Source organism: Ptychodera flava, chromosome 16, assembly GCF_041260155.1.
Source record: "Ptychodera flava strain L36383 chromosome 16, AS_Pfla_20210202, whole genome shotgun sequence".
In the NCBI taxonomy this organism is placed as follows: Eukaryota; Metazoa; Hemichordata; class Enteropneusta; family Ptychoderidae; genus Ptychodera; species Ptychodera flava.
In genome coordinates this window covers 37,224,239-37,239,682 of record NC_091943.1, presented here as the reverse complement: position 1 = coordinate 37,239,682, position 15,444 = coordinate 37,224,239, and the positions used below count along the sequence as shown (strand labels likewise).

General features: G+C 34.6%; 1 protein-coding gene across 6 annotated transcripts in view; it reads left to right on the top strand.

Annotated features, from left to right (window-relative positions):
- LOC139114751 (ras-specific guanine nucleotide-releasing factor RalGPS1-like) overlaps positions 1 to 15,444 on the top strand; it is a 62,385-nt gene that overhangs the window by 18,835 nt on the left and 28,106 nt on the right. The window contains exons 1-5 of one of the 6 annotated variants that reach the window (XM_070676638.1): positions 964 to 1,270; positions 8,862 to 8,953; positions 11,920 to 12,027; positions 12,779 to 12,829; positions 13,611 to 13,694. In XM_070676638.1, the coding sequence (XP_070532739.1) occupies positions 1,207 to 1,270; positions 8,862 to 8,953; positions 11,920 to 12,027; positions 12,779 to 12,829; positions 13,611 to 13,694 (399 nt within the window). In that variant the 5' untranslated portion in view covers positions 964 to 1,206. Of the gene's footprint in view, positions 1 to 963; positions 1,271 to 5,283; positions 5,660 to 7,132; positions 7,245 to 8,861; positions 8,954 to 10,995; positions 11,187 to 11,919; positions 12,028 to 12,778; positions 12,830 to 13,610; positions 13,695 to 15,444 lie in introns of those variants that run through there. The other 5 variants (XM_070676637.1, XM_070676640.1, XM_070676641.1 and 2 more) reach the window with 5 other exon arrangements.

The following is a 15,444-nucleotide window of genomic DNA, read 5'->3' as shown; positions in this document are numbered from 1 at the left end:
ATAGTTGATATAATAGTACTATAGAGCACAGCTGGTCATCTGCATGTTCTGTGTAAAACATACAAGTACACATCATAGTAAGCCTCTTGACTCTTTGCCGCCCCAGTGAAAGGTGTCACAACATGAGGCTTGATTTTTACCTGACATCATGGAACAAAAATACGGTCTTGTCTTGCAAGAATGACCAACACTATGAGATTTGTAGGGCTATAGTAGCAAGTAGAAGTGAATGTATAGTTATTGCATAGGCCAGTGTGCGTGTACCAGTACATGCTTACCCGTGAAGCTAGCATACATGTAGTGGGATTGCAAGTTGTTGTATTAACGTCATTCATCACGAATGCCCAGTATTGAAAACAGCAGTAGAACAGACTCAACAATAATGAGAATTTTCATGATTGCATGATCAAAACAAAGTAGAATTATGACTAAGATACAGTATCATTGTGAATCCAGTACATGAAACAAACATCAAACCAGGTTTATTTAAGAGACTAGAAAAGAAGACACTGTTGGCTTCCTCCTATCACAGAGGTTGACTCCTTTCTGTGATAACATTGTGGAAGCTTCTTGGTAATTATGACCCAATATTCTAAATTGGTAACACCAGCAAGAACACTTGACACCTTACAAATGATCAACTGGCAACCTTCCATGTTTTACCGACAGGCAAGAGAAATAGTTGTCCAAACACATATCTGTCTCACAGTTAGCAAGTCCTGTAGAACTTGGATCGGTTCATATATACAGCTTTACAATTTATGCATAATTTGTTGATCAAATGCAGAACACTGTACCGTATGTACAATGTACATAGAGTAGTACACAAACTATGACTTTGTTGTAATTCTGCAGAGGAAATGTTACAATGTACATTTACATTCAGAGGATCCCATACAGGCATTGTGATGAAAGTGAAACCAAAACACTCATAATTTACTTTTAAATGCAAAAAGAAAGTAGTAACGTCATTGGATTTGTTGTTCAACGTAACATGTTATTGTTAGTCACTAAAGCATGTGCATTGTCAGGGATGATTAATTTTGAGCAGTTTGCAAGTGCCAAGTGTTACCAACAGTCAACAAGAAACATTAATGTCTAGTGGTTGACAATACCATGGTGTAGCAGATACAGTTAAACATCACACGGAACCCTTACTGACAAATTGTCTGTGAAAAGAGAGCCTCCCCATCAAAAACATCCGTAATGTACATATATCATCGATTTGTGGCTGAAGAGGTTAAGAATGTCAGATTTACTGACATTTCAGGTATGTTGTTGACTTGTTAAACTTTGTTGTAAAAGTATATATAACCATCATGGGACTGAAAAGTGTGTCAAAGTCACACAATTTTGATGTTGGGTTGTATTACATGCACCTTTTAAAATGGAAATTTCCATGGTCGATCTTTGTCTAGCACTCTTAAATGTCTATGTAGACCTCTTTATCTTTGTACTGTGTTTGCACTTGGAATAACTTGTATTGGTATGAAACTTTCAGTATGTCAAATTACTTGTCACTAATTTGAAAAACTTTTTCTCAATAAGCTTTTGCTGAGCTACACATAAAAAATTATGGCTTTAGTAACAACCAAACATTTGTTTACTACTGGGTCTATGTTACCATTTCCCTGGAATCAACTGATCATACACTGAAAATATTAGCTCTAGATGAAACTAAACTGATCACACACAGAAAAGAGTAGAGATGAAATCAAACTGATCTCACACCGAAAACAGTAGAGATGAAACCATACACAGGGACTAGTACTCGGGGTAAATGCAGTCTTTCTAAATTTGTCTCTGTATTGTACATTTGCTGCTGTGCAGCGGTGATGGGAATTCATTCAGGAGAGATGTACAAATTTTTCCCATGTCATTGCTGAATCATGTGATTGAACAAGCCAAATGAATTTTGATTTGTACAGCGGCTTTTTGATGACTGTTCAACTGACATACCAGTAAGTTGAATAGAGTGAACAGATTAGAACTATATTCTCAAATTCACCATTGCAATATCTAATGAAGTAATGTAGTGAAAGACCATTATAATATGTCTATTTTCATATCTCATGCAGTCTTCTGTAAAAAATTGATTCATTTAATTTTAAGTGACCTGCCTTGACTGCTCACATTTCTCGGCCTATCTGACATTTTGTAATCAGCAAGGTACATGTGTGCAAATTTAACAGCAATCAACAAAGTTATTTAGTTTTGTCTTCACATGAAAGTTGATGTGATTTATTTGCAGAACAAATCAGGCAAAGCAGAAAAACTGTGGGCATTAAAATTTGGTAGGAAATGGTATCAACATGGGAAAATCCATAAATCATACAAGGCTGATTAGAAACATAGTTTTGGATCAACATGGGGAAAAATAGTTGTCAGTTAATACAAGATTGAGTCGTCTACATTAATATTGTTAAAAGTCTTCTTTATCATCTACTAATTGGATAGTAGAATTGATACTTAGTAGCTTGGACAATTCTGATTGCAGATGTAATAATTCATGTACCTAGTACCTCACTCTACCAAACTGTTGTTGCCTTTGCTGTTGAGGGCGCTACTGTGTACAATAAATGTGACCTTTAACCTTAAAATGCCAGATCATCTAGTTCGGTAATCTTTGTTGTTACATACCCATCCACAGAAACTACAAGTACGGTACATGCGGGCATTCTCATATGAGAAATGTCCTTGTGGTAAATTATCTAATGCAATCTTATCAATCCTCTAAGATGTTCATTTAATTTGAAACACAAATGATCCACACGGTAAAAATTGGGGAATACTTCAGATTTTATGGAGTTCACTGAGGTCAAATTCTGTTGATGAACTATGTACCGGAATATTGTTTACTTTTCTGATATATGGCAATAAAATTTATAGAGGACAGAGTACAAATTGCATGTACATTATAGTGATCTGATAGTATTCAGAAGAATAAATTTAACTCGTTAAAACGGGATATATTTTGTATCATTTCTGAAATTTTGTTTTATTTCATTTTTTGCAAACAACAGATGATTTTAGATTCAAAGTCCTGAGAACTTCCACATGAAATTCCTTTACAGTTTTAATGTTTGTTGACATAGCTGTGACAGTAGTTTCATCCATGTCTGTTAATTCATACAATTCTATATCATGGATTTGGTAGCTCTTTCTCAATTAACCCTTTCAGACCTAACTTTGAGGTAACATACCTGAACTACCCACATGTAAAACACGTTGTGGGCCTGATAGGGTCTTTGTGTCACATAGTTGCCGATTGTTCAACAAAGTGACATCAACTGATTTAGGTTAATTATGTATGAAATTTATGATAAAATAATATCATATAGGGATTATCCCTTGGTGTTGCACCAAGAGTTAAGATTAGAATTTTTATTTGTATTCAATGATTCATGATAATTAATAGTAAAGGATAAAATGCAATTAATTGTTACTTGCTGTATACGTTTGTAGGACCAATATACCCAGCTTACCCTCTGATGTAAACAATTCACACATGTACACAATGTCAGACCCTGCTGGTATAGATTTTCTGTCTAATGTGTAAAAATGTTGGACATAAATTGGCAATTTTTACCATGATAACGACCTATTGTATTTAACAAGTGACATATTGTGCCATCATCATCGTTGCAATAGCAACTGCACTGCCCAACTTCCACTTGCAAGCTGAAAACGAGCGTTCTGTCTAAAATCTGTCAATTTTTGCATCAAGTTATTGACAAAGAGGATGCTTTCGAAAATTCAATATTTCAATCCGCACTCTTTGCGTATGTCCTTGTTCATATGCATGATAGTTTTCACTCTGTTATTACTTTTTAGATGTGATAGTAATGATATTTGTATCATCGACAAGGTGGATAGTAATACTTACATGTACTACCTAATAAAAGAGATATATTTTATTAATGGCATGTTATAAAACAATACTTTGCACGTTTCGTATTTGTTTATTTATAAGCACTCAAGAAAACATGGCGGCGCCCATGAATTAAGTCGGGTACACTTCCGGTTACTCGCGTAGTATATTATGAATCTGCGCATGCGTACTGTAGTCAGTAAGCCGCTGGCGCGACTATTACTTGTAAATGTTTTAGACATGTTTCTCATTCAGTCATTGAAAAATTATTTGAATCTTCCTACACCAATAAATTATATAAATAGAGTTGATTTTGATTTATGAATTTTTAAGTTCCAAGTTTTTTGTCACCAGGAACAGTAATGGCACATGACTGACTGACAGTCGTTCCAACATAATTTGAATTCTTGTTGATCAAGGCCTGTATATGAGTCAATGTAAACATCTCATTGACAAATCAAATTGATATAATAGTTAATAGAGTTCGTAGATATGGCTAAAATCAGTCCAACCACAGTGTAGATGCAACAACTTGAAGGAGACATGGACTTGAAGTAATTAGAAAGTTTGAAGAAAAGAGCAAGTCCCTTTGTCTACAGTTAAAAACGTTATTTTACCAATGTTTCAACCACACAGGTCTTCTTCAAGGTAAAAATTGTCACGTCACTGAGAAGAGGTGCTGTATTTGTGCATCTGGAGAGCTCGAAGTGACAATTATTGTTACCTATGACAAGATTATGTGTTCAAATTATTGTGTTCAATTTTTGGAGACAAAGTTGGCAGACAACATATTTGATGTCTGTTGCATGGTATTGTTGTAATTTTATAACTTATCGTATAAAAAATCCCCAACCTCCCACATACATGTACTATGTACTTGTGCAAGTTCTGTTATGCCCGGCCATGACATGTTGCTCTCATGGACCTGTCTGTGAGACTTTCTGAATGTCATTAGTGGAAGATTGTATCTAACAATGTGAAGAATTTACATGTATCAAAGTCTAGAATGGAGAGCTATTGACTAGTGTTGACTTTGGTTCTGAAAACAGTGAATAAATAGTGAATGGTATCAACCAATCTATCTAGCTGTTCAGAAAGTGAGAAAGTGTCAAAAAGTTGGAGGAGAAGAAAGCAAAAAATATTAAATTAAGAAATTTAGAACCTGAAAAAAGGTTATTTTTAAACATATTGTAAACCTGAAAAAAAAGGTTATTTTTAACCATGCTGAGTGCAATTGATACTTTTCCTTAGTCAATTCAGCCAGCTTAGCTGTGCTGTTAGCATTGTATATTTAGGTAGCATTTCAAATCATAGCTGCGGGCAAGTGTCAAGTGTTACCTACTGCATTTGTGACAGGAGTTTTGAGATAATACTCAGTCACCTATGTGGCCTTCTGTTGACCTTATGAAGCTACATTGTCCTTGATGGTCAGTGGGAGACATTTTGTCAACAGAGTCAGCAAGGTGAACAAGCCCACCTAGCATGGTGTGTTTGAAAGCTTTCTCAAGTAACTAGGATCTGGACGTATGAGTCAGCCAATTATTCAAATTGTTTGAAGCTTTGTTGACAAAGTAGGAAGTGGCCAGTGTCAAAGCAGTTCCCCCAGGAAACAAGAAACATTTTATTTCCAACTCCTGCTTCTCTTCTGTCAATGCTTGTGCAGCAAATCTGATTTTAAAATGCTGACTGTGCCAGAAATTGGATATTTCCAACGTGCGAAGGCATGGGGTGAAAATGAGAGACGTCGGATAAGTCGAAGTTGTAATGACTTAGTGGACCTAGTCAAAGGTTAGTATGGTGTTTGGACCATACATGTATACCTGTATTTTATAGCTCTCCATAGCATTGCCCAGGGCAGGAAATTCTACTTCCTAGGTAGGCAGTGGTGTGTCCAGCATATTGTGTAGGATTGGTTCTGAAGTTTGAATTTCACTTCCTTGGGGAAAGTGATTGAGTCAAAGCAAGTAACATGCCAGACCACAACAATAATACAGCATGTCAGTTGTCAAACAGTGTTATCAAGGGAGTTAGAAAATGCTGAGTAATCAAACAAATGTCAGTGAGGAAGTTCATGCTGCAGAAATAGTCACCAGTTCATCTGTACTATGAGATGACATTATTTATGAATACGTTCACTGGTTTTTATTGTTTTTTCAAGGGTCTGCCAAACAGTACAAGCAAGCTTTAATCTGGCAGACGCTGCACTACCAATAAAAAAACAATTTTGATGTTTTTAAAATTGATTCAGAGTGCAATAAACGGCAACTGACCAAAGTACTTCATGTTTTTGTTGCATTGCTGTAAATAATATGAATTGTCTAAAGATTTATGCTGCATTTGAAAAACAGCTACCTGATCCTTCCCTGCCTTAATTCTGTCCATGTGTGATTTAGAGTTTATTTTCCCACTTTCCCTTGAGTCTAATAATCCATGTTAATGTAATAAGATTATTATACTGGGTATATTCCACTGTACCAAAGAACCCATACTGTTGTCTTCATAATCAATACATTTCTGTTCACTATTTATAGATTATTCTTTTATTTATCATGTGCTATGATAATTAGATTGTCTTTGCAGAAACCTTTTTGTCCAAACCTCAGTATAATCTACTGACATGTAATACTATGTGAAATTTTTTTAGCCCCAATTCCATTCCATATCTTTCTATACCAATATCATAGATCACTTTAAACATTCTTTTCCATTGTGTTCCATCACATTTTATAATTGCTCCCAATATGTCTTTTTTTCCTAATTTGCAAATAAGACATACATGAATTACTTACTGTTTTGACACACAAGATGTAAATTCCATCAAATGAAAGTGAAATATATATGATTACCAAATAAGGCAAGGTGATAATAGTATAGTCAAATGTGTATCACTTTAGGAAAAAAGTATTAAAACGTCTCTACCTGTATCAAATATGGCATTACCGGATGTATGGTCTGTTTATTTTCAAAGATTCATTTTATGAAAATATGGATATTTATATACGTCAGAGATGGGTGTGCTATTTTTGTTGGAAACAGTTGTTATGTAAATACCCATTTATATCATAACAGCCAGCTGTTACAGTTTTCTAGTGTGAGTGAATAAAAATGTCATCAACATTGACCAATCAGTGAACAGAAAATAGCTCACATAATACTGAATGATTCTGTCTGAACGAATGGTTGTGACAGTGCATGCAGTGATAATCTGTATGACTCACTGATGTCTAATGGTTTAACGTGTAGGAAGTACGTAAGAGTTGAATTGCAGTCTGTTTACATCCACATGTCTACAGTTTAACTTCACAAAATACTCATTTCAGAGATTCTCATTTGTCTCAACATTATCATGACATCAACATCATGGGCCGACGCGGTGAGCATTGTATTTCCAATATGTTTATTTTCTATGTGCTTTTGCTGAAGATTTTGGTCAATATTTTAATATTTTTAGTAATTTTATACATTTTCTGAGAATGTGAAAGCAGATGTGTCAAATGTGCCTTAATGCCAACTGCTTGTGCAAAATATTAATAATCCTAATTGCATAGATGCAACTGCAAATCTTACGTACATGATAACTGGATGGTTAAACAGTACTGGAGAAGATTATTAACATGACAGACATTAAACATACATGTTGGCTCTGTTTATGTACCTTTAGGATACCACTATATCACAGTTTTCATTTTCAGCCTTTACTGCCTGTCTTTGAAAATTTAGTCACTTTAATGGATGAAACACCTCTGCATTAATATTGACATGGAATGTTATTGTAGAACATACATGTACTAGCACACTGTACTAGTATTTACAAATTTATATAAATTGCATACAAATTAATGCTGTTTGTCAACTTAGTGCAAAACTCAAAGTGAATCTCTAATTCATTCGTTATGGCACTTTGGTGTAAGATAGTAGTTGATAATTATCAGTATGTTGACAGGTTTTGATATTTCATTTGAAGTTTGGAGGTTTTCTTTCATTCCACATTTCATATTTTTTGAACATACAGAAAATAAACAAATCTGAGTTTGGAATTTTACAAGTCAATTGCTATATCATTTACTTTTTTGAATCATGGCAGAGCTACTCTAAATTGCATATCTTCTGTGTAGGACCATGTGTTATTGTTTATCAAATGAACAACATTTTGCCTTGTTTTGCCAGTTTCCATGGCAACACTGATAGTTTCAAATGGCTGTTCGTCTGATATGTATCAGAAAGTAGCGCATGGATTTTGTCCAAAGATTTTTCCCCAGACCTTTTTGAAGTCTCTACTTATTAAATAGGAAATTTTTCCTCTGCATTTTTTAAAATGCTTTATTTGATTATTTTAATAACAAGGGAGGTTGTACACAGAGTGAATGATTTTAAAGTATTGATTTAGATCTTAAAATCGAAATTGCCTCAACATTTGGATGGTAGAACTGACTTGACCATCCTCATTTCCTACATGTATATATTTTAATTATTACTCTTTTCTGTGAGACTTGAGATTTGCAGGAGAGTTTGAAGTGGGAAATATATTTTTAGCATGTGAATCATTTGCGTACCAGCCATGAAACCAAGCACGCCTGCTGACTGGATGGCAGAAAGATCAGCTTTGGTGGACATAACTTGGGATTTTATATTAGTTGAAATGTGATCTCATAAAGGGAAAGCTTGACACAATGTCACTGAAATTCATATCAGTTATAGTGGCTGAAACTTTATGTTCTTTTCATGAAAGATCATGCCTTCATGCTGAATTGATGGCACTGTTATTATCACAGCCTTGTACACATCAAATATTTTCCACTGTTTTCTCGATGCTACTGGAAAATTTACTGTATCAAAGAAATCAAACAAGTATTTTTAGGTTTAAAGTTTCAACCTTCAATCGGAAATAGAAAAAAGTGACTGGCATTCCATTCATGCTAAGCATGAAGACATGTAATACTTAAATTGCTGCCACAAAAACTGAAATGTCATATTTGATTTGTTTGACTAGGTGCAATGAATCAGCCCCATAAACCCCTTAGATATGACAAATGTGAAGATGATGATGTCAGACCAACAACACCAAAGATGGTGGTGACAGAGGTAGGCATGATTCTCATGATGATAACCATTTCATATTTCGTTTTACTGTGTTTGTAATCTGGGTACTGTCTGATGGGAGGCCATTGTCAGCTAGTCTAGGTAGTGTCTGATGAGAGGCCATTGTCATCTAGTCAGGAGATTCATGTGTCAATTCTTTTCATCCAACATTTCATTCTGACAACTTAGTTTTATAGTCCAACTTCCCGGTAAAGGAAATTTTTGTTATTAAACGTCATTTTACATGTATCTGCGCCAGAGGTTGATAATTTAGCAAGCTGTGATGGTGATAGAATTCAAATGACATACTTGGCTCAATGCATCGTATTCTGTGTAGTGCACACGTCTGTGCCCATGACAACTCCAAATACACCAGTTTATGAAAAATTCAAGTTCAAACAAAACAACAGCTGATATGAAGTAACATTTTAAAATTTCAAATTTAATGTCCATATTAAGAATAATGGTAGGTATTGGACCAATACATTTTAAAGCAAATGGAACTGACGTGAGATACTTTGGCCAGCAATTTTTATGAAAAATTACTGCCTACTTTTGACTCCACTTTCAACAGATGTCTTGTAATTGTGAAATTTAAATTTTGAGGAGAAAAAAGATATTGTACTTTCTAATGTAGGAATGATGTCTTTCAGGAGACTTATTCTAATTCACCCTTGAGATGTAACAGTATAAATAGTAACAGACCAGAACGGAGAGAAATATGACCTTCCAAGCAACACATTGAACTACGTATTTTTAGAATGTGTCAAAACATTTTTCAGTCCGAACAATATAATCAACAGAAGAAGACAAAAAATTAGTTATATCAGCAATGTGGTACTTAAAAACAAGAATGTGACAATATTAGTGTTGAATTTTTCATCAATATACAAATAATGTTTGTATGTATCAGTGACAAGAATTGCCAGGTCAAGGGTTATTGTGTGTAAACAGCGTATAAAAAATTGTTGCACTACATGCATTAATCATACATGTAGAGTTTCGGAATAAGGACAGATATCACATCAGCCTTGTTGTTTACCATGCATCAATACCAAATGTACAATTTGTGTCAACTTAAACTTTAAATGACCTCTATTAATGGTGTTAATTCTATTGTCAATTTTCATTGTTGGTCCAATACACCAGGCAAGAATTATAAAGTTTTCTGTCCTTTGACTTCATTCAAACTTTTTCGCCACGTCAATTCATCAATTGCTTTTTTAACTCTTTCCCTACCAGACAGTATCCCATTCCTATGAGCCAAGTCGGTAAATACGGGTATTGAGCCAGATCTACAGTATTATCACCCAATGGCATTTAACATGAAATATTGTAGAGACTTTGACTGTAAAATTCATGTTACAGTATGTAAACATATTAACCTTCAAATTTTCAAGTCTGTTTATTAAAATCTCCACAAACAAAGTCTGGAAGAACTTGTAGATTGGACTGTGTCTGTCTTTGCGTTTCTTGATGCAGATATCTCAGACATGACTGTCTTTTAAACTTGGTACAAGAATAATGCACCATGGCATACATTGATGCATGTTGGTTTGTTTATAGATACAATCTATGTATCTAATATGTTAGAAAACATATTTATCAAAACAAGCAACCAACAGCTTGTAACCTTGACACAATGCCAAGCTTACTGCCAAATTTGTACTATGTCATCAACAATGACTTGTTCAAAATATAAAACATGGGACATGTTTTACTTCACTGGTTTTAACCGGCTTGACCTGATGGTGAAATATGAACTTGGTAAGGTAACGGTTAATGATCGTTCAAAAGGGTAATGACATTATACTTCTGAAGGCCATCTTGAATTTTTTTGTCAGAAGAATTCAGATTGTGGAAGTGATCTACAATAGGAGATAACTGAAATCCAGCTGGAGGATGCTTCGAGACATGCTTCATTTCGTAGAAAAGATTCTTTGGAATTTATCTAGGGAATTTCCCCAGTAGAATGACCAGACTTGCCTAATTGTTTACAAAAATGATAGCGATTGGTGACTGTACTGATAAGTTGATATGTAAACACTTTGCGTCAGTATTTTGAAACTTTCCTAGCAAAAGACGCCACTCGCCAACACATTATTGACCTGATAGGTACACGTATACAGGGATCTACATCTAGACAAGCTGCGGTTATTTTACCTGCAGATTGGTGTTGTCCTATAAATCCAAGATGTCCTGTCTGATATTTCAAGCAATTATAGCAGTATGTAAGGTACCGGTAGTACTCTATGTCACTCTGATAAACAGAATCACAATTTTATGAAAAGTTCACTACAGCTTATACGGGTAGTCTGTACACAGTTAAACTGATAAGACAGGTGGAGGTCAGGCCATTATGTTCCTCATTTGCCCAAGTGCAAAATAATCCAGTTTTTAACGGCAGTAGACAAATTCAAATATCATTGATCTTGTGGGTATGTAATATTTATTTGATAGTTTGAGGAAATTGAGAAAATTTCATTGAATTAGTGTGTATTCGACAGTTATAAAGTATTACATTTGATATTTATGTGTGAACTCTTACAACTATATGTGTAATCTATTAAACATGGAGCCATGTTGTTCAGCCATGCTGTATGAATGTTTTAATAACTGAGGAATATATGTATCTACCATAGTATTGGCTAGTTTTCCTGAATGAACAGGTCTATACCGTAGTAACATTCCAGACGACTACCAGCTGTATTGTGATATCAGATCAGATGCAAGAGAGACAAAGGCAATAGCCGTTTAAACATTTGAAATTTGGAAACACAGAAAACTTTTCATTCAGCTTCATGGCAGGTCTCTTATTTTTCAATATCAGAAGTATTGCTTGTGTAAATGAATATAGAATGACAACAGCCATAAACTTAATTACTTGATGGAAGAACCCACTGCTAAAATCCTGTTCCAATTTCCTCAATTTAACAAAGAAATGGTAAACTCTGTTCCTTTTTTGGTAGGATCGAGGCAGCCAGGATTCTTTGGACAGTCGGTGGACACTGCCAAGAATGAAGAGCTATGATGCTGTTGTATTTGATATGCTCAGGGTTACTCCAGATGAATTTGCTGTAAGTAATCGCATAATTCCCTGTAGTCCCTCAGTGTTCCATTCTCAACTTATATACATCGACCAAAATGCTAACTGTCATACCTTTGTACAGTGTTTTCTGCATGTAGCTGGTGAGAAACCAGTGTGTGACCTTTGAACTGCAAAGGTTTACATTGAATATTTGAGGTATATTTCAAAAGACAAATTTGTATTGTGTTGTAAGTCATTTCACCAACTAAAACGTGGTAAAACATGTCTGATATTAATGAAAAGTCTATGTGTATCAAACTTTTTTATTAACTTGACACTCTTCAAAATGAGAGAAGGAAGCAGTATGTTATTATATTTCCTTGAACAGCATAGATATGTCTTTCTTGCTCTCCAAACAAATTGATTTTGTTATTTACAAATTAATCCCTTAAACCAATCACAAACAATCACTGAAGACGAAAACAATTGAATTTTTTTTTCTAATACTATCTGATATTTCTTGTTCAATTTGAGACCATTGGTATTTTATCTTGTGTCAACTAAAGAAATCTGCCAAGAATTTTCTTGGCCTCAGATTTGTACTCGTATATATTTGACTTTATTTACTTTAACAAGGACAAAAACAATGTCAATGCAACCTCTTCAAATAACCTTCCAGTGACATTGTTTATAAGATGTCATTTGTCACAATATAAAATCTTGTCAGTATTTATGAATTGATAATTATGATGGTGATAATGATAATGATGATAATGATGAGGTTAAAATCTCGATTGCAGAGCCAGATAACACTTCAAGATATTCCAGTGTTCAAGGCTATTCATCCAGAGGTAGGCATTCTCTCTCACTCACACTCACAATATGAGCTTGTCAAATACAAACACACTGCTAATTGTTCAATGTTTTGGCAAATCTGGGTTTTTAGAAGTTTTTCAATAATTTGCGGGAGACTGAACAGTTAAAAGTGATGATGATTTGTCATGAAAACCAAACCTCAAAGATCTTATGCCCAGCTATCAAATTGAGAGTGGTGAATAGAGTGTGTACTCACAATGAGGATGCATGTACTGTCAAAAATGTGTACCATTCTTCCTAAAAATTTTAAAAGGGACTTGACCATGCGATTGTGGGTAGGACTAGCAAAATATATACACAGCCAGTAATCATGTTAGAATGAAATGAGAGCAGATGTGGATGATCTGGACCTGTAAAATCTTGTATTGATATGTTGTACATGTTTATTAGGGTATGTACAGGAATATTGTTACTTACTTATAGATATCTTGTCCTTAGCTTCAGTCTGTCATCATCATCAATTTCAGTGTTTAACAAGGCAAAAACTTTCAGTGACTCTCTCCAACAAATGCAGCTCATCTTTTCAAGCATCTTCTATGGCTTTTTAGAGCTCCGAATCAATAATTATAAAAAGTTTATTTTGACATCCAGCAAAATTAAATAGGCTTGAATTGAAATCTGTTGTTAAACATGGCTACAGTATCTGTGATCATTGTGAAACATCACGGATAAAGATATACTATTTCTAGAAGTATCCATGAACCAATCCTGCCTTACATCCTTTGTAACCATGACAATGTGTGTCTTCCATTTCAGGAACTTACAAGCTGTGCGTGGTCCAGCAAAGAAAAACACAAACTTGCACCAAACATTGTGGCCTTTACCAGAAGGTTTAATCATGTACGTATTCACGTTCAGTTTTATCTATCATGTACGTGAGGTTTTTACCTTTCCAACCCTAGAGGTACGGTGTTCAAATTGTGCTGACCAGAAATGCTCCATTTGTCAACTTTAAAGTGATATAATGAAACTTACCAAGTATAAAATCTTAGATTGACATTGCTACATTATCAGGAAAGCTAAAGGGTGACATTGAACTTTGTTGGAATCTCCGAATCTGCTTCTGATACTAATGAAGATAGCTATCAATAATATAAAAGCAGTCTAACGCCAAGAATGACTTACAAAGTATACCAACGTTTGATATACTCTCAAGCTATGATAACTAGCTGTTTTATCATGAACATTTTTCTGTTTGCACTAACACAAGGCTTAAGCTTCCTTGTGATGCATTTATCAATCCCATTGTTGCTATGTTTGGTTACCACTGAGGAAAAAATTATTTAATGCATAAATGATTTTTCAAGTGCAGAATAATTTTTGAAAAAATGCTAAACATATTGCCCTTGCAAGTCCGTCTTCAGATTTTCCTGTGATGTGACCACTATGTCTTCTGTGAAAATAATGAGATTGAAAATAGTCAAACACCTCAGAGCATAGAATGAAAGTGACTCAGTTATATGACTTAATGATGTATGTTTGCTGCTGGTGAAATTCAACCTGTGACTCTAAATAGACATCCTAGACTTCTTCTTGAAGAGGGATTTCTAGAGATGAAAAATAAAATGTTCAAAAAAATCCTATGCACGTCAATACCATTGTTTTGCATAAATGCAGTATTGTGTAGTCATTTCAAAACACAAAAGGAATTTACTATTTCATTTTAACCCTTTCATCCCATTTTCCTATCCAGAGGTCCAACTTGACCATAGAAATATTGGGATTGGTTCAAATCCCAGGTGTGAAAAGGTTAAAGAAACCACTATCTCATTTTTCTGATTTAGCTTGTTAAGAGAATTCAAATTTCCATTTCCAACTCCTACTAGTATTTCAAACCTTTTCAATTTGTGATGATGTAGATGTCACACCTCAAGAGCAAATTTCCTTGGTTTTACCTATTCAATGTAGGTTTTGAATATATAAACATTCTCACAATAAGTAGTAGCATTATTTATATCATAGAAAATGTTATTCTTAATATCTTGGGGGTTTTTTTTATTAAACCTTGTAATTTTGCCATCAAATGAATAAGTTCTGAATATGATTCTGTTCAAAATGCTCTGTGCATCCAGGCATACTTTTGATATTTCAAACAGGTGCAGCTTTAGAATTGAGTGTACAGGCAATATTGCTGAAAGCAGTCCAATGCAAATACTCTGTCGTGGGTTTGCTGTGGCATGTCTGAGTAAAGCTTTAATGCAGAGTCTGTCTGATAGACTCTGCATTCAATTATCCATCAGACTCATCAGTCAGTTATCTACATGTCAGCACAGTAGCTGAATCTTGATGTATCTTGGAAACGGAGTTCTGTAAATCAAGGAGTATCAAAGTAAAGTGAAGTCAGCGATGTTTTTGCAAATCAGTCTTTCATAGCATGGAATGTCACATAGATCAGCCATGTTTTAGCAAATCAGTCTGTCATAGCACGGAATGTCACATGGATCAAACTACAGCAATTTTTGGATTAATTATGGATCATACACCTCTATTGAAAAGGTGTTTGGCACTGTTTTCCACTTTTTTTGAAATGTTGTCTTCTCAATGTATAAAATCTTTTATCTTCATTTTCTTGTATTTACACATAGCCATC